Source organism: Tachysurus fulvidraco, chromosome 19, assembly GCF_022655615.1.
Source record: "Tachysurus fulvidraco isolate hzauxx_2018 chromosome 19, HZAU_PFXX_2.0, whole genome shotgun sequence".
Taxonomy (NCBI): domain Eukaryota; kingdom Metazoa; phylum Chordata; class Actinopteri; order Siluriformes; family Bagridae; genus Tachysurus; species Tachysurus fulvidraco.
The window spans coordinates 5,339,886-5,359,520 of NC_062536.1; the positions used below are offsets into that span (position 1 = coordinate 5,339,886).

The 19,635-nt window shown below is 37.9% G+C and overlaps 1 protein-coding gene across 3 annotated transcripts; it reads right to left on the reverse strand.

The window, feature by feature from the left end:
• Positions 1–704: 704 nt before the first annotated feature.
• LOC113645602 (cystine/glutamate transporter-like) lies at positions 705–13,449 on the reverse strand. 3 transcript variants are annotated; one of them, XM_047803835.1, is made up of 13 exons: positions 13,332–13,449; positions 12,532–12,780; positions 5,335–5,461; positions 4,798–4,913; positions 3,625–3,750; positions 3,408–3,507; positions 3,160–3,204; positions 2,941–3,064; positions 2,757–2,860; positions 2,492–2,588; positions 1,930–2,079; positions 1,472–1,649; positions 705–1,108 (listed from the first exon to the last, which is right to left on the reverse strand). In XM_047803835.1, the coding sequence occupies exons 2-13, from the start codon at positions 12,737–12,739 to the stop codon at positions 1,044–1,046; spliced, it is 1,440 nt and encodes a 479-aa protein (XP_047659791.1). In that variant the 5' UTR covers positions 12,740–12,780; positions 13,332–13,449; the 3' UTR covers positions 705–1,043. The 3 variants fall into 3 exon arrangements, with proteins under 3 accessions (XP_047659791.1, XP_027007109.1, XP_047659792.1); XM_027151308.2 differs by lacking the exon at positions 13,332–13,449 and having other exon boundaries at positions 12,532–12,848; XM_047803836.1 differs by lacking the exons at positions 705–1,108; positions 13,332–13,449 and adding an exon at positions 1,130–1,358 and having other exon boundaries at positions 12,532–12,849.
• Positions 13,450–19,635: the final 6,186 nt, after the last annotated feature.

Below are 19,635 nucleotides of genomic sequence, written 5' to 3' on the forward strand. Positions count from 1 at the left end.
AACGTGTGTGTGGTTATTGATTTACTTTTCTCATTCTTTACTAATCTATTTTCTTATAGTATAAAGTTTTAACCAAAATATAATGAAATTAGAAAAGATCAACAGAATGCTTATTTTACATTTTTAGATTTAGGGTTTTTATTATGCTTTTAGTTTTTTTTGTTTGTTTGTTTTTATTTGCATTTCTTAATGGTCTAGTGTCAGGATCTTATTCTCACTGCTTTAGCCCTGGTTTGATGAAAAGTGAAAGCGACGTGACATACGGCTAAGTACGGTGACCCATACTCAGAATTCGTTCTCTGCATTTAACCCATCCAAAGTACACACATAGCAGTGAACACACACACGGAGCAGTGGGCAGCCATTTATGCTGCGGCACTCGGGGAGCAGTTGGGGGGGGGGGGGGTTTGGTGCCTTGCTCAAGGGCACCTCAGTCGTGTCCAGCCCAAGACTCAAACCCACAACCTTAGGGTTAGGAGTCAGACTCTAACGATTAAGCCACAACTTCCCCATTGATTCCCAGGCAATGAACCAAACCCAGCCAGGGAGGGGTTGAACAATCTCAGTCTCAGCCCAGAGTTCAGATAAAATAGGGGGTTTGTGTCAGGAAGCACATCCGGCGATAAACCTATGTAGAATCCGAATATGCGGACTGGATGGTTCGCCGTGGTGTCTCCAAACATGAAACAGCCGAAAAACAAAAAGATAATTATTTATTTATTCATTTATTTATTTGTTTGCTTCACAGTATACAAGTCACTATTACTTTATCATTAAAGATAGTGCATTATTTATCAGTAGAAAGTCCAGAGATTTGACAGAAAGTGGTCTTTTTGAGTAGCACTATACTACAATCCAGATTAAATGACTATAATAACTGTCAGTTAAACGGACACGACTGATCTCTGGTTAGTGTTTAACAGTATTTATTTACTTGTAATTACAGCACAAATCAACAAAGCTGATACTGCAACATTACATACAGGTTCCCACAGCTGAAGGTCAGGATGTTTTTTCTACTAGCCAAAGTGTTTAGTGTTCTTTCAGTAGGTCTGAACTTCTTGCTGTATTACTTCCAGGAAGATCTGAAGTTGTCTACTGCAGTAATCTAAACAAAGCAAAGGGAGGAAATAATATTGCTGGCCACTAAAAACCCCTTTAAAAGTTAACAGAAAGAATGAATAAGAAGTAACAGTATAAGAAATTCTGTTCAATATTCAATGAAATTAATTCAATTAGATTTGTATAGTGCTTATTACAAACTGCATAGTCACATAGCCCCTGTGATTGACAGGTGTCCCAGGTAGAGTGTATTCACACCTTATGCCCAGTTGTTCTGGGGACAGGCTTTACATCCACTGTGACACGCACCAGAATAAAGTGCTTACTGGAGATGAACTGATAAGTGTACACAGACAACAGACATGTCTAACAACAATGCGTTTACATTTGGTCGAGGAAGGAAACTCACCAAAAGCTTTTCTCCAACGGGTTGGAACATAAGAGTGTTTCACGATCAGGTAGTACACTGGGATCCCAGTGAATGTAACACCCAAACTGCAACCTGTGTTCCAGGGGTCTGAATACAGAGACAGACCCACAATGAAGAAGCACACCACTGTGAAGGTGACAGGAACAGCCAGAGGAACCTAGGTGGATGGATGGATGGATGTGTGGGGAGAGAGAAATAGAGAGATAGATAAATAGATACTCTCATTTCAGCTTTAAATATTTCACAAATTATTCAACGATTTGATCTTTTCTAAACATCTGTCATTCAAAACATCTGCAGTGCTAAAACAGCAATACATTATATATATATATATATATATATATATATATATATATATATATATATATATATATATATATATATATTAGTTATCATTATGGTTATGAAATAAGTAAGTTCATTATCTAGTTCGAAACCTTAAAAGCTTTTGGATGGTCTGGGAATCGATAGCGATGGATGACGAGCCCCAGCGTAACCAAGGCAACGAAGAGCCAGCGTGAGAAGGAAGCGAAGTTGATCAACTGATAAATTTCTCCTTTTGCCACCATGACCACAGTTAGAGGGGACTGTAACAACAAGAAGTGAGACAGTCCATCATACATAAGGGATCGAACAAAATGAAACGTATTGTTAATGAAAAATATTCACAGATAGGTTTATTCAATGCAGCCACAAGTCAAGCAGAGTTACTCTTACTATACTGGTGTTAAGTATTTTCCAGTAACCGCCTGTTGTTACTGCATCAACTAAACGCTGGGGAACAAAACTTACATTAAAACAGCGTTACATACCACAACGGGCATAAATGCTCATATCTGATTGGTCAGAATGTATAGATATATATTGGTGTGTTTGTTCTAATACTTGAATGAATTAATTAAATATTTTCAGGCTCCCTTGAGAGGAAAAGGCAATAACAGTAAAACTAAATATATATGATTCAGTAGAAGCAGCCATTAAAACAACACAATACATTACCAGCAAAAGTACAGCAGGCATCGGTGTCTTTCTGCGTATATGTATCATGGAAAACAGAGCTGGCCATTGTCCCTCTCTGGCAGCCACCAATAACATTCTACACACGGACACACAGACACATTAAAATCTGAGGAAACAGATTAAATAAACAGGATGCAGAATTTACAAACACAATGTCCACTTTATTAGATAAGTGCATTAATTGGCAAGTGATCTTGTGTCCTAATAAATAGGACAATGTGTTTCCTTTGAACAGAACCTATACCTAGGTACTGAAAAGATCCCACCATTCATGGCTCCAAGACAGGACAGGGCTACCAGTAAGGGCACCAGTGATGCCATCCTGGGTAGGGCTTTACTGGTGAAAGTCTGTGTGATGAAAAAATTACACAGTGAATAATTTGACCTTTGAAAAATCAATCACCATTTGATATTTATAACATACTGACTACTGCGACGGCGTCGGATCTCAGCAGCTCGTCTTCGGTCATCACAGTGTAATAGGCTACATTCACCAGCACGTATAATATAGTAACCGTGACCATGGACAGAATGATGGCCAGTGGAATGTTTCTGACAAGAAACAGCAAGAAACGAGAAAATGTAAAGGTAAGAACAGATGTGATGATGCCTTGGGATCATTTTTACTCTCTCGAAGTTGTACAAACCTTTTGGGATTGATTACCTCTTCTGACACAAAGTTTAATGCGAACCTGAAAGCAAAGACAAACAGGATTTCACAGAGCAGTGTGTAGATACACCTGAATAGACCTGTGCTTCCATGCTACTGAGAGAAATGCAATATTGTGGGCTTTTTTTTTATTAAATCTTTATTAAATTTTTATCGACATGCTTATTTTATTTAATTTCAATGCATGCAAACTGTATTTAGAAAAAAAAAAAGCATATCACTTACCATCCAGAATAGGCATAAAGTCCTGAGAAGAAGGCTAAAGGCAGCTTTTTCAATGTGAGCGACTCTGAATTAAAAGCATTCTCAAAGTTTTCAGTTTGACCTGAAGAGGGAGTTAAAAACAAGTTTTTTTTACATTGACCATTTAGCACATCATTGCTTGATCATACAGTTATACAGGTAGTGTATTAAATCTAGTCCAGAATCAGATCTGTGCTACCTTCGGCCAGGGCCATAATTCCTGGGATGATGATCAGAACCAGAGCAGAGATCTTAACTATCAGGAGGATGACTTGTGTACGAGAGGCCAGCGATACACTCCAGCAGTTCACTGCCACCAAAAATGCTGGAATAACACAGTATTTATATAATACGTTAATAGCAAAGTTATTAACAAAGTGATGCAATTGGAATGGAGTACGTCACTGTTTATTATTATGGGTTATTATTCATTCATTCATTCATTCATTTTCTACCGCTTATCCGAACTACCTCGGGTCACAGGGAGCCTGTGCCTTATCTTAGGCATCATTGGGCATCAAGGCAGGATACACCCTGGACAGAGTGCCAACCCATCACAGGGCACACACACACTCTCTCTCATTCACTCACACACTCACACACTACGGACAATTTTCCAGAGATGCCAATCAACCTACCATGCATGTCTTTGGACCGTGGAGGAAACCAGAGAACCCGGAGGAAACCTCCGAGGCACGGGGAGAACATGCAAACTCCACACACACAAGGCGAAGGCGGGAATCGAACCCCCAACCACTAAGCCACCGTACCCATGGGTTATTATTATGGTATGTTATTTCTTTTGGAGATCACAGTGTATTAGTAGATAGCAGGTTTGTCTACAGGGTCGGAACCTTGATTCGTATACGTACATCCTCCCTCTGTGTGGTGTTTGTATATCATCCCTGTGATTCAGAGGTTTTCTCTGGGTACTCCAGTTTCCTCCCTCAGTCCAAAGACTTGTACGTGTGTGTGTGAGAGAGTGTGTGAGATAGAGAGAGATTGCCCTGCGATTGGGTTGGCATTTCATCCACCGGTGACCCTGTGTAGAATTAGTGGTAAAGAAGATGGATGTTATTTGTTTTTCTTGTTTTTTTTTTGTTATTTTGTTTTCCATTTATCCTGACTAAATTTGGGTTGAGCTTCCAGAAAACACCGCCCGAAGTGAGGGTTTCCCTTTTAATCACATGGTGCACACACAATTGGCAACATAGTGTCCTGTGTTCCAGCATGTCTTTAGGAGATCAGAGGAAACCTGAGGAAACTGGAGGAACTTATAAAGGAAATACTGTTGAACGGCAAAAGAATGCACTGTACTCGTGGGTTAGATGGTTGTGTATAAAAAGTTCATGTGTATTCAGTTTTAACTCACTCATTGCAAGAAAACTGGTTACTTTGACTAATGGAAGAGGAGCTGGGCACGGCGTGAAAAACGGCTCTACGACGTAGTGACCGAAAGCCAGGGCAATATACGCGGTCACTGCAGGTCTGCAAAGAAAAGGAAAATAAAAACACACTTAGCTGTGACTTTAGAGGAAATCTAGAGTGACTCATTAAACAAACTTTTCTTTTATCTACAAGTGTACTGATTTAATCTGCAAAGCATTCATGTAACGTGGATATAAAACATGTTCTTAAGTGCACATTCAAACAAAAAAATATTCAGCATCATTAGTATATCTCAGAGACATGACTGGTAGTGTGACTCTGACATCACTAAAGGTGTGACGTCCTGTTTCACGATATACAGAATCCAATCACGGCTCTCGGCTTTTTAATGCACCATGATTTAGAGTTTGTAATTTCTATCCTAATTTTTAATTTCCATGATGTCTATTGTTGCAAGTAATATACAAATAAATCAATTAAACTGAACTGAATTGAAATGAGAAAGCAGTCACAAGCTGACCTGATAAAAATGAACTCAGACCAAAGCCTCAGGAAAGCAGGAAGTGGCCCAAGTGTCTCAAGGATATATGTATAATGAGCACCAGACTTTTTGAAACTGGTTCCCAGCTCAGCGTAGGACAAGGCACCTGAGTTAAAGGAGACAAGACAGAGACAGATACTTATTAAAGCAGGGGTCAGTGGTTTATCATTCAGAATTGTCTTCACATCCTGGGATCTGAGAGTAATCTAGATGTTCAGGGGGAAAAAAAAAAGAGGCTTTTAAAACAGAGAAACAGAATTATTACCTCGATGCAGCTCTTCTCTGATTGAATCTGTCCTAATGTGGATTATGTTAAAACAATTTATCACAAAATTAAATCTTGGACATTTTTTAGATATATTTTATTGCTCCTAATTCTGTCAGTGAACTACATTTCCCATCATCCTCAGAACATCCTTATCACTTGCACCACGATCAGAAAAAATTCAGAAACTTTTTTTTTTTTTTTAAATATCACATTGAATTGCCACATAAACTTGAACAGGAACCCGGACAGATCGAAATACTCATAAAAATATCTAAAAAAAAAAGTCTATTACTATTTTTGACAAGGGCATTTTTGACTAAACTCTATTTTATATAACTATTATATAACCCTCAAAAAGTAACAGAACAGAGTGAGCAAGACGTAAGAATCATCAAAAAAATATTTTTTTATTTCTCAGAATGTACTGTCATTTAAAAGAGAAGGAAACATCATGAGGCTCATAATCATCATCGCGGCATTGGGCATTATTCAAGTGGTCGCACTTCAGAGTCTTCCCTCAGAACGAGGAAGCCACCATTGAGGCCGAGGACGAGGCCAAGGCAGGGGCAGAGCAAGAGGACCAGGATGAAGAGGTGGATGTTTTGTGTGCAGCACAAACGATCACTGGATGAGGGATTGTCCCCGAAAGGCAACGGCTGATCAGACACAAAACATGGGAGACTCAACGGAGGTAGAGAGTGAAGGAAGCAGTCCAGAAGGGTTGAATGAGTCAAAATTTACCATGCTTAGCGAAGGAGAAACGCTTAAGCTAACTCCTGTCCCTGATACTGATATAGATGCGATAAATCCGGCTATTTATTTTCTGCAGCAAAAATACTTTCCTGGAGGCACATATGCTAAGTATACTGCTGAAGTTTTTACCAAAACGCCTACCCTGTCTATATGTGTAAATGGTACTTATATTACGTTCTTGGTAGATTCAGGAGCAGGTAGTTCAGTTATCAAAGCAGATGAGTTTCACATGGACATTCCTGCATCCAATAGGAGCATCTGGTGTCTCAGTCATGGATTAATTCTCTGTGCCACTGAAATGCAAACCCAAGGGGTGTGTCAAATATGACCTCAGACCTCAGAATTTTGTGTGGGCATGGAAATTATGTGACTCTGCAATGAATGCAGTAAATCAGAAGCTCATCGAGAAAGCACACAAGCTTACTAACCCAACAGTATGTGAACAAAATACATGCATCTGAAGCACATGCACCACATACATTTTATATATTTTCATTCAGTACGAAAATGAATTGCAAACGACTACCATACCAAACGAGAAGGTCGCCTGGAAGAAAGAGGGGTGTGTGACAGAAGGAGGGGTTTGGTACGGCCTTGATGGTAAAGCATGCTTACCCAGTAACCCGTTTCCTTACTATGATAAGTTGACACACGGTCTAGACCATGGATAATAACACTTTAAAAAACAAATTGGCCAAATGCTGTAAAGAAACAGGTTTGTTGGTATTACACCAAATTTACTTTTTTTTTTGCAAAATATATGTTAATATGTTGGAAACAAGTTCCAACAAGACTAAAAAGGTAAAAAATAAAATAAAAGAAAAAAAAAGAAAAAAAAAGGCTATCATATATAGTTCATTTTTGTGAGAATAATTATATAAAATCTTTTCTGGTAATGTTGCAGACTTTCTGTACAGAGCACATTGTTCCCTCTCTCTCTCTCTCTCACACACACACACACACACACACACACACACACACACACATACATACATACACCCCCCACACACACACACACACACGCGCACACACACAGATACACTCTTGTCCCTACCATAATCATTCTTTATGTTACCAACCATGGGAACTAAGGGAACCATTCAAGAGACATCCAAGAAATGTGTTTTGTTATTCTTTACTACTATTTTGCTCACACGCCGTGGATTTTGTCCCTCGCAAAAAACAACAACAACAACAACAAAAAAAACACGCATTATATATTTATATTTCTAACCTTAGTTAATGAAGGCATGACTGTAAATCGGTAAATAGAAGTGATGCTAGATGTGATGCTAGAAATGATGCTAGAAATTAAAAAAAAAATCCTTGAATAGTTCACCCTAAAGGACATAAAGGAGGTAAATGTTGTGGGAAATTTAAATTCTGTAACTATACAGTATATGACTTGTCTAGTGTAATTAACAATATGTTTGTGACTGAAAATGCTTCTCCTTTCTGACACACACACACACTAACCACAGAAAGGTCATCTGTTGAAGGTATCGCCAGAAAAGGAGTTGTTTTCCTTAAACACAGAAGTTTTTGTGTGTATTTGGAGGCACAGATGTCTTAATAATTCAGCATATAACAAGGCTGTAAGATGAGGATGCATCTCTTTCACATGCTCGATTATGTGTGTGTGTGTAACAGATGTCTCTCAGCAAAGAATAAATTGAATTGCTGTTTTCATATATTCTTTGTGTTCTTGGTCTTTTTGAATAAATTCTCATATTTCCACACTACACACAGTAAAAATTTTTGCATATTTGACAACGTTATCAGACTTTTGTACGTGATTATGAATGTAAATGTAAATAATGAATATTTTCATGGATTTTGCATTGAATGTTTTGCATAATTTAAAGCTCTGAATAAACAAAGGGCTACGAGGCACAAACAGAAAAAGTAAAAAAAAAAATCTTAATTTGTTCAGTTATTTTTCTTACCTGGAAGAAAAAAAACTAATGAAAATAATCAAATCAATAGTCTGGAAACTGTCTGGAAGTGAAAGACGGTAGATTGTTATTAGTATATGTATAAACATGGTGTTAAGCAGGGGCGGTTCTAGGATTTTAGCCCTCAGTGAGAATTTTTTTTATATTATAGAGTTTTATATTATATATTATATGACTACATAGTAAGCCAAAAGTTATGGTATTATTAAACGGCAAAAGTGGACACCAAAATTGTATGCATGATGTAATGATGCCAGTCTTGAATCAAATCAGTTCATGTATGTGTGCATTCTCTACAAACAGTCATTACTCACTCTCACTCATTTTCTACCGCTTATCCGAACTACCTCGGGTCACGGGGATCTCAGGCGTCATGGGGCATCAAGGCAGGATACACCTTGGACGGAGTGCCAACCCATCGCAGGGCACACACACTCTCATTCACTTACGCAATCTCACACTACGGTCAATTTTCCAGAGATGCCAATCAACCTACCATGCATGTCTTTGGACTGAGGGAGGAAACCGGAGTACCCGGAGGAAACCCCCGACCCTGGAGGTGTGAGGCGAACGTGCTACCCACTAAGCCACCGTGTCCCCAATACAGTCATTAATAAAAATAAAAAAAAAAAAATCACAAAACAAAGACCAAATCAACAAATGTTATTTTTATTTAGTATTGAATGGATTGTTTGCATAGAATAGTGAAATTTCACTGGTATTGGTATAACTGATCTTTTTTTTAATGTCAACACAGTACTGTATATAACCAGCGTGAAGTTATCCCCCCACCCAACGCAAAACGTCAGCAAAATAGTCTCGTTCGTTTGTGCTGGTTTGTGCTGGTAAAAGTTTTGTTTGTTTATTAAATATTTAACATTTTATTAGGTGGTCATTCTAAGGCCACTCAGCCCCCTCACCTGCTCCAAATGCAACAAAAACGGTCTCGGTCGTTTGTGCTCCGTATGTGCTTGTAAAAGTTTCGTTTGTGCTGTTTCGGTTTTTATAATATTAAAATAATATTAGGTGGTCGTTCTAAGGTCACTCAGTCAAGTCAAGGTAAGATATGGCAAACCAAATCACTTTAAAAATAATTAAACAGTCGCAATCACTAATCGGTTATTTACCGTGCGCTTTCAGCTTTTAACGGACAAAGCGATGTGTGGAATGTAACAAACTCCAAGGTCGTTTTTACTTGGTACTCTATGTTCTTAGTTGAAAAACAGTAGTAATAGTCAGGGATGCACACAACTTGTGCGCAGGTGCGCATGCGCCCCCAAAATGAAAGATGCGCGCTGTTAATACGCTCTAAACGCTCATGTGCGTACCGATGTCGTTGACCGGGAGTTTACCATTGATTTACTTGGATTAATTGAACTTGGAGCAAAAAGAACGGTGCGTTCCATTCCATAACGGAAGGCCTGGTTAAACTGTTTAACAAATTAGGCTTGGATGAATGGCGGGCAAAGTTAGTCGCTGTTTGCACAGATGGGGCTGCTGTCAATGTCGGTACGTACAACGGCATTTTACCGAATGGTTGCGATCGGGGATTCCCTTGTGCATGTTCTGTGCACTGCACACACCCTTGAGAACTGCGTGAAATCAGGTTTCAGCAGGAAAAACTAACCATAGGAGAATATAAAGATGAACTAATGCTAGCCATTGGACAGTTCACCCTTTTGCTTGATGGAGAAGGCCAACACAGAAAACAAGCAGTTCACAATTCAGAAGCTGATAGAGACAAAGCTGAATTACTCAGAGGTTTAATTGGTGAGTTTGAAATCAGGTATGAATCTCTGAAGTCTTGTGATCACTTTTTGGTTTTTGATGCATCTACAGGACCTGGCCCCAAGAAATGCAAGACCTCCACAGTTTTGGAAACATAACTGTCTCTCTTGACAGAGATTCCACCATAAGAGAATGAATGTGTTTAAAGCAAGCAGGAAAGCGATTGGCAGCATCTTCTGTGTATGACTTGGTCAAGATAGTTAATACAAGTGATCAAGATTGTTAATGCAACATTTACAAGATTCTTAAATTGTCCCTTACACTTCCTCTGAGCAGTGCTGCTTGTGAGAGGGGTTTCTCGCACTTTAATATAATAAAAAACAAGTACAGATCCCGTCTGTCACATACTCATCTTTCAGCCCTGATGCACATTCACTTGTCAAAGATGAGTACAGATACATTTGACCCAAAGCCAGCAGTATAGCTATGGATGTAGACAGCACATCGTAGACTTAACTAGGGAGGTGCAACCACTTCCACCGCCCAGGAGGCTGTAAGTTCATCCTGTACTACAGTTGAAATTAAGGACAGTGAGGAGGGCAGTGAGGAAGATGATGTTTATTTTCGCTGTGCAAAAGGTGAGTACCAGTTCCATTCTCTAAGTGCTCTCCTGAGAACCTGGTTAAAAAAGTTATGTGCATCCCTGGTAATAGTAACATTGTCATAAATGCATGCACCAATAAGCATATAAACATACAGTATCAGTGAGAACTTTGAAAAAATTAAGATCGTTCAAAGTCTCTTAAGCTGTATGTATGTATGTTTGTATACATCAAAAATATAGTAAAAACAGAAATGTTGTGAAATCTGTTCCCTGAATATAAAGTGTAATTTATTCCTGTGATCAAAGCTGAATTTATTACATCATAAATACAATAAAACAGTGTAATATTATATCAATGTAAAAGCTGTTTTCTATGTGAATATATAGTAAATTGTCTTTATTCCTGTGATTAAAGCTGCATTTTCAGCATCATTACTCCAGCCTTCAGTGTCACATGATCTTTCACAAATCATTCTGATTTGATGTTTAAATATCAATTACAGTATAATTTGTGCTAAATTAAGAATTATGTGGATTCTTTGAATAGAAAGGTAAAAGGAACAGCATTTGAAACTGAAATGTTAACATAAATGTCTTAGTTTTTTTTTTTTATTAATTTAATCCATTTAATGCATCCTTGCCGAATAGGGGTGTGTGTGTGTGTGTGTGTGTGTGTGTAGAAACTTATGACTCAATGAATTAGGCCAAAATTATTTTACTTTTGAAATCGATTCAAAAATCCAGTATCGCGAATAATGGACCTTTAAAAACTTTACTTAAAAACACTTAATACTGACAAGGCAATATTCTTCAAGCCAAAAATACCACACAGACTTTAGTAAAAACAACATCAAAACCAACTTCCAGAAATGCAGATATTTCTCAAAACAGGAATAGGAAAACAATGCTGTGTGGCATACAACAAAAGTGAGTGACCTAGATTTTACTCTAATTATTCTTATATCTTAAAAAAAAAAAAAAAAAAAAAAAAAAAAAAAACAAAGCAGCACAAACGAAAATGTTTGCAGCACAAATGGAGCACAAACGAAGCATAAGACTATTTTAACCCGGGGGGGGGGGGGGGACACTTCACGCTGCTCTGTAAATATACTACAGCCACACACAAATCTGTGTACATTAAGTTAACTACTATAGCAGACACATGCAGTAGTAGTACAACTTTTTATAACTGTACCTCCGACAAACTTTTACTTGTGTTATGACAAAATATATCCTCACAGTACATACATTTTAAAAGAAATGTCTCCAATTAAATAATGAAAACTACCATAGAAATAAGTTTTTCATTTGAAAAACATGCTTTTGTGGTAGCGAGGACAACCTTGCAAACAATTTGAACACAAATAGCATAACATTGTACAGCCTCGTGAGTGCCAAATTCCCTGGATTTGTGAAATTCTTTGCAGTTCTTTGCAGCAACTTTTAATTAAAAAAAAAAAACTTCTATAACCGTATTTGCGGTTTTAATTATAAATGCCTCCAACTCTGACGACGCACTATTGAAAGACTACAACGCACGAGCGTAAAAGCAACTAAAAAAATTCGCTCTTGGATCAAACTGATAAATAATTTTCTTTCCCATCGAAGTCATGTCCTACATTTTATCGTAATTTTTATTTTTGATTTGTGAAAGTAAAAATGATACTTCTAGATTTAGGGTAGCTAAGATCACAGACAGGGGGGCTGATGCCACCCTAAAAAAGGTCTAGAACCGCCCCTGGTGTTAAGCACTTTTATTTTCTAAGGTGTAAAAATTTCAAACCATCCAGTGGCCCTACTTGTTACATATTCTTTAAAACAAGAATACATTGTTAAACAAGGCACTGGCTGTGGTTTTTGAAGCATACCAAGCATAGAGAGGAGTCCACAGAGCGCCCAGACGACCAGGGAGAGTCCCACACTGCCAGTATTGATGTGCACACCTTTGGGTGCGATGAAGATTCCGCTGCCCACCATGGTTCCAATGATGAAGGAGACAGCAGGCAGCAGACCAATGCTGCGTCTCAGGTGAACCTTATCTTCCTTCACACGGTCTTCCACTTTTTGGCTAGTCATCTCTAGCTCAGTTGTCCTCACCACCGACAAGTGCAGCAACTCTGAGAGAGTGAGAGCAAATACTCCTGCTGTTGAGTCGAGCAACAAGCCAAACAGCTTCCCTCACAGTGGAGGTAAATATGTGCTTGTAGTTAGAGGGAGGGGTTGTGCTGGGGGAGGTCTTAGATTCAAAGATTATCAAAGACATTCACAAATAAGTGATTATTTTGTCCAAAGTATATGACGTGCGCGCTGTCGTATTTGTATTTCCTCAAAATTCTTAGGACTCTGTGTTACTATTGAGCGTCACAGCACAAAAAGACACTTCATTCTTTCTAAAACAATTTTGTTTCAGAATTGAAATGATTAACTTAACCTTCTTAAAAATTATCTCGAATTCTTTACTTTCAAAGGCTCATAGCCTAAAATGAGGCATTTTCTGAATTATTTTCTAAATACTCGTAATTACTCCCTGAGGCAGTGCCTTAAAATTGTTCTTATCTTGAAATTCAGTCCATGTTTTTTCTTACTTTCCTCTAAAACGGAATCCTGTCACTTTGCAGCAGGCTGCATGCTCTAGTCCGAGTTATGCTGTAATAGTAAATGAACATACATTCAGGTAGGACGTTTGTAGATGTCACAACCAGGGAAGGAGGGAGACAGACCCGTACGCAGGATAGCGTCAAATGAAAGGGGTTTAATAAATATTACAGACAACACCGTAAAAGACGATAACTAAAACAATACAAATGATGACACTTAACAATAACTAACATTAACTAATGATTCCACGCTGCCATCGGCAACGCGGCTCACTTAAATACGAAAGACAATGATAATTAGGAACAGGTGTGGAGACAGGGAGGAGTGAACGAAGGCGGGGCAGACACGTGACGACGACAACAACAACAACAACAACAACAACACATGGCCGAAAGTCCGGGCTGATCCCTGACAGTAGAAGACTTATCTCAAAATAATTGACTAATAATATAAAAATTGTATCAATAATATCAATTCTGTCATTATCTCAAAATTCAGACTTGTCTAAAAATTTTAACACTATTTCCAAATTGATTTATCTAAAAAATTTGGACTTAACTGTCTGATTTAATGACCTCAAAAATTCTGAAGCGTTTGAAATAGCCTTTAGAAATAGTTTTTAATCATTCAGAATCAGAACTGTTTATTGGACATGGAACATGATTATTCAGTTGTAAATTCTTCAGTGGCAAATTATGTAGCCATGTAAACTCCCTGGAAAATTGTTGCAAGCCAAGCCAACGCGTCACCTCTTGATGTACTCTCTCAAAGGGTCTGCTATGCCCTGATCTGCCCTAGTAATGGGCCTCCTCAAATTGTCCATTGTGTGTGTGTGTGTGTGTGTGTGTGTGTGTGTGTGTGTGTGTGTGTGTGTGTGTGTGTGTGTGTGTGTGTGTGTGTGTGTGTGAGAGAGAGAGAGAGAGAGAGAGAGAGAGAGAGAGAGAGAGAGAGAGAGAGGAAGAGAAAGACTTGGCTGCTTTATTATCTCAAAGTTCATGGGACATTCTGTTTTTTTACTACCAGATACAAAATACGAATATTTGTTGTTTGAATATTTGAATATATTGTTGAATATTTTGGCACAAAAATTCTTCCATACCTCAAATTCAATTCAGTTCAGTGCATTTAACAATTCACATTGTCTCAAAGCAGCTTTAAGGAAGTATAGAAACAGAAGAAAAAATATATAATATTAATAATAAGAATAAAAATAAGAATAATAAATAAATAAATTAATTAATACATTTATAAATATTATCAATATTTAAAAGGTAAAATACTATATATCTCTAACATCTATCCCCACAATACCCATTCATACCTTGAAAACAGAATGCACATATTTTTTGTATTAATTAACAATCATTTATACCGAAGAATAGAGTTGGACATTTTGATTGGCAAGGTCTTAAAGAGAGTCTGTGTGTCTGACTAAATAAAAAAAGGCATACGTTTAGTGACCATTTCCTATCATAATCTCTTCCTCTACATCTGCTCAGACTCTTCAGTTACTACTATTTAGAATAAGGCTTCGAGCTATATTTGAATTAATAACTTTAAATAACTGATTCAGGGGGATATCTTTTGTGGTAATTTAGTTAAAAAAACAACTAAAATTATACAAATATTGAAAACTTGCTGGCAAAGTTGCTGGCAAAGTTACTATTGATTGTTGGGGTGGTTGTAGACATAGGAGGAGTTAGCACGGATGTGGTTCCTGTGTGAACCTAATGATCTCATGATCTGTCTAAAATCTTCTACGCTGATGGATTTGAGCTTTTTCCAAAATGTCACATGTACTGGAAACAGATTTGTGCAAATAAAAACAAATCAATACAAAGCAAACAGCATAGCTCTTAACCCTTGTTGTTTCCTCTGGTCAGAAGGTTTAAAGAAAGTTTAATGTGTCATAACTTGGGTTTTCTTCCACATATTTGCCTGACATTTACCAGGATTGTTCAAAATTATTAACTTTGCAAGTAAAATTCATTTTGTCTATTTTCGTTGAACTATGTGTTCAGACCAGTATATACTTTGCATTTTGGATCCTCTATGGTCAGTTGGACCCGGCCACATTTAGTGGGGCAATAGGTCACACTTTTTCCCTTTTTAGCGCAATGAACATACATACAGACACAAAAATGCACACATAAAATGTCCACTAACACACGCACCCAAAACACACACACACACCACACACACACACACACACACACACACACACACACACACACACACACACACACACACACACACACACGCACACTTTTGTGCCTCTATAGTGAAAATATAAAAAAATTCTGTTTGTTTTTCCTTTACTAAAAATGAGGCATTTTTGTATATAAATAAGGTTTATTATACCAAATATGTATATATTTGTATATAATGTATATAATATGTTTTTTTTTTTTTTGCAAAATATATGTTAATATGTTGGAAACAAGTTAGACTAAAAAGGTGAAAAAAAATTGCCTATCATATATATATACTTCATTTTTTATAAGCAGTCAAAACAGACAAGGTCCTAATTTGCATAGGAATTCAGGAAAGGAGGGTTAAAGACAAAAAACCTCCAGCTGGAGCCATTGGAGTGGTTCGCTTCCAAATACATGACATGGTGATTTGGATGGAATGTTAATTAGATTATATTAGATTGGATTCAACTTTATTGTTATTGTGCAAGGAACATGTACAGAGCCAATGAAATGCAGTTAGCATCTAACCAGAAGTGCATAGATAGCTTATTTACAAGTGGCAGTGTAATAAATAAGGGTATGAGGTTATACAGAAGGTGTAGTAATATGTACATATAGCTGAATAAGGGTATATATTTTTTGAAAGTGTCCTCCAAGGTGGGTAGTTTAATACCAATGATTTGTTGGGCGGTTTGCCACCACCCTTTGAAGGGCTTTACGGTCTGAAGCTGTGCAGCTGCTATACCACACTGAAATGCAGCTTGTGAGGATACTCTCAATGGTACAGCGGTAAAAGTTCTCCAGTATCCTGTAGCACAGACAAGACTTTTTAAGTCTCCTCAGAAAATATAGCCGCTGTTGTGCCTTTTTGATCAGGATGGAGGAGTTCAGAGACCAGGTGAGGTCCTCAGAGATGTGTATTCCAAGGAATATGAAGCTGGGTACACGCTCAACAGCAGTTCCGTTGATGTGAATTGGAGGATGAGTGTGATTGCCAGCACATCTGAAATCCACAATGACCTCCTTGGTCTTTTTGGTGTTAAGTTCCAGGTTATTGTCCTCACACCATGCTACTAGGTGCTGGATCTCCTACCCATAAGCAGTCATTACCTTCAATCAGGCCTAACACTGGTGTCGTCTGCGAACTTTATAATGCTGTTTGAGGTATGGACAGGTATGCAGTCATGGGCGAAAAGGGGGTAAAGTAGTGGAGACAATACACATCCTTGGGGGACCCCAGTGCTGATGATGAGACTGGAGGAGGTGACAGTGTTCAGACGAACAGACTGTGATCTGTTTGTAAGGAAGTCCAGAGTCCAATTGCAGAGTTTTGTGCTGATGCCAAGTTGTTCCAGCTTCAGGGTTAGCTTGGAAGGACTAACTGTATTAAAAGCTGAGCTGAAATCAAAAACAACATCCTGGCATAGGTGTCAGGTTTATCCAAGTGAGTCAGGGCAGAATGAAGTAGTGGAAATGGCGTCATCAGTTGATCCATTTGGGTGATAGGCAAATTGGTAAGGGTCCAGGCTGGGTGGCAGACAGACTTTAAAGTGGGTGAGGACCAGTCTTTAGAAGCACATAGTGATGACAGGTGAGAGTGCGACGGGACGAAAGTCAGTCACGTCATTTAAATGTCACGTCATTTAAAAGTCAAGCTAATTCTCAAACCTTTTCAGAAAATCCTATTGGAGTTTAAGTTTGTTCTGTATTTTATTGGAAATAATGTCTTGTTATTGGAAAGTCACTGGATTTTACAGAGAGTGCTTTAAGAGCTTTAATCTTAAAAGATTTTCTTTTCTCTCTCTCTCTCTCTCTCTCTCTCGATTTTAAGAAACATCTTAATTACTATTGGTTGAGTAGCGCTTCTACAGGATACGCATACTTATGTTGTGTCCTTTAAGACGACTCCTAGAGGCATCATATAGGAAAATAGGATAGAAATTTTCTTATTGGAATCGTTCAGGATCAACTGACGAAGGAAACAGGTGGAACCTGATGATAAAGTCTCCCTACAATACTCATCTACATTAAAAACAGTTGTGTTCAAGTCTAGTTTATATTGTTATATTCATTTCTCAGAACCTTATTTAGTTTCAGGTGTTTATATGATTGTGTACACGTTTTGTCTGTTCTTTTGTAAGTCCTGTTTTTTATAAGCAACTTTTTAACTTTGTTTTTTATGAGTAACTTCAGAACAACGTCTCCAGCAATTAAAACAGCTTAGAGGCAAAGGCCGTTCTGCTTTGTGTGTGTGTTGGGTGGGGGGTTGGTTGGACGGACGGACGGACCTTGTTTCAATGTGAGCACAGCATGAGACAGGAATACAGCATAAAGCTCCACATCTCTGTGCCTTGCTGGTGCAGCTGCACAGTATCTTTTTTAGAAAAAACACACACACACACACACACACACACACACACACACACACACACACACAAAGCAGAATGGCCTTTGCCTCTTAGCTGTTTTAACATAATTTAACACACACACACACACACACACACACACACACACACACACACACACACACACACACACACACACACACACACACACACACACACACACACACACACACACACACACACAGATTGGTAGAAATACATTTGCCGAAACATCTCTCCCTGCTCATGTCATGAGCACAGAAACATGAATGTTTATTTTGATATATATGAATGTATATTTTGGCTATGATCATATTCTTTTATGATGAAACTGTCTGAAAATGTCTGCTCTGTCTGCTGCACTCCACCAAAGCATCTTTTCACAATTTAGAAAAATTGTGATTTATCAGTTGCATTTACATTGACAAAATTATACATTTGTCAACATATAAGGCCACATGAATGAATATATTATTTGGAAACCTTGTGATAGATGGTTTATATGAAAGGCTGAGACTTTGCAGTAAGATGCTTAGCAGGAAGACCTCCTAATGTTTGTTGTGCTTCTCTGTTTGAACAGCTGAACGTTTATTATTCAACAATCCAAAATAGCTGACAGACAGACAGACAGACAGACAGACAGGCAGACAGACAGACAGACAGACAGACAGACAGACAGACAGACAGACAGACAGATAGATAGATAGATAGATAGATAGATAGATAGATAGATAGATAGATAGATAGATAGATAGATAGATAGATAGATAGATAGGCAGAGACAGACAAAGAATAAAATTAAATTTAAAAAAAAGTTACCTGAACAGGTAGAACTGGCTTAGTTATGCCTAATGAAGGTTCAATAGAGATGACTTTCTGCAAGGAAACAGAAGTACTTTATATTTCATGGGGATTATTGTACACTTAGTGTTAAAAAAGAGCTTTGAATATCTGTGATTCTGTAACGAAGGCAAAAAACCTCATAACAAAACAGGCACTACTACAGTTGAGGCCAAAATTATTAACCCCCAGGAATTTTGGAACATTTTCCTAAAGATTGTTCCAATGATTGCAGCATTGATAAAACTTGATATAATCAAGTCAAGTCAAGTCAAGTCAAGAAGCTTTTATTGTCATTACAACCATATATAGCTGTTGCAGTACACAGTGAAATGAGACAACGTTTCTCCAGGATCAGGGTGCTACATAACACAAAGACAGGGCTAAGGACATGTAAGTAGTCTTAGATACATAAACTGCAACTGTGCAACCTGGTGCAAACAGTGCAGGACAAGACAAACAAGACAAACAAGACAGTGCAGGACAAAAGACAGTGCAGGACAAAAAACAGTGCAGACATTAAGTTACAAGACAATACAAAAAGTACAAAAAATGCAATACACAAAAGACAATAAACAGTAACAGAAACAGCGCCGGCCGACCAGTGTACATACTGAATGTACATATTGAATGTTCAAACAATGTTTCGTGCAGTAACATTAGAATGAACACAGTTTCTTAGCAGCAGGTCCTTTGGATAATATATAGAGTTGTGCAAAAAACAGCAAATGACTGAAATATTGTATAGTATGTGCGTAATGGCTGAGATATTGTACAATATGTGCAAAAACAGCTGAAATGTTAGACAGTATGTGCAAAAACAGCAGAAAAGTGTGCAAAACAGTGTGTGTGTTTTTTGAGGGTCTATGCAGTCAATACAGATGATGTCAGTGTATGTTGTGCTCAGTACAGTACAGTTCAGTTATTGAGAAGTCTGATGGCTTGTGGGAAAAAA

What these genes read in the sequence shown, in the direction of transcription:
- LOC113645602 (XM_047803835.1), bottom strand. Translation starts at nt 12,739, where the DNA reads ATGACTAGCCAAAAAGTGGAAGACCGTGTGAAGGAAGATAAGGTTCAC. An exon ending in AATTATGGCCCTGGCCGAAG is followed by an intron (nt 3,508 to 3,624) that starts GTAGCACAGATC and finishes CTCCCTCTTCAG; the next exon opens with GTCAAACTGAAAACTTTGAG. An exon ending in GAGGTAATCAATCCCAAAAG is followed by an intron (nt 3,065 to 3,159) that starts GTTTGTACAACT and finishes GTTTCTTGTCAG; the next exon opens with AAACATTCCACTGGCCATCA.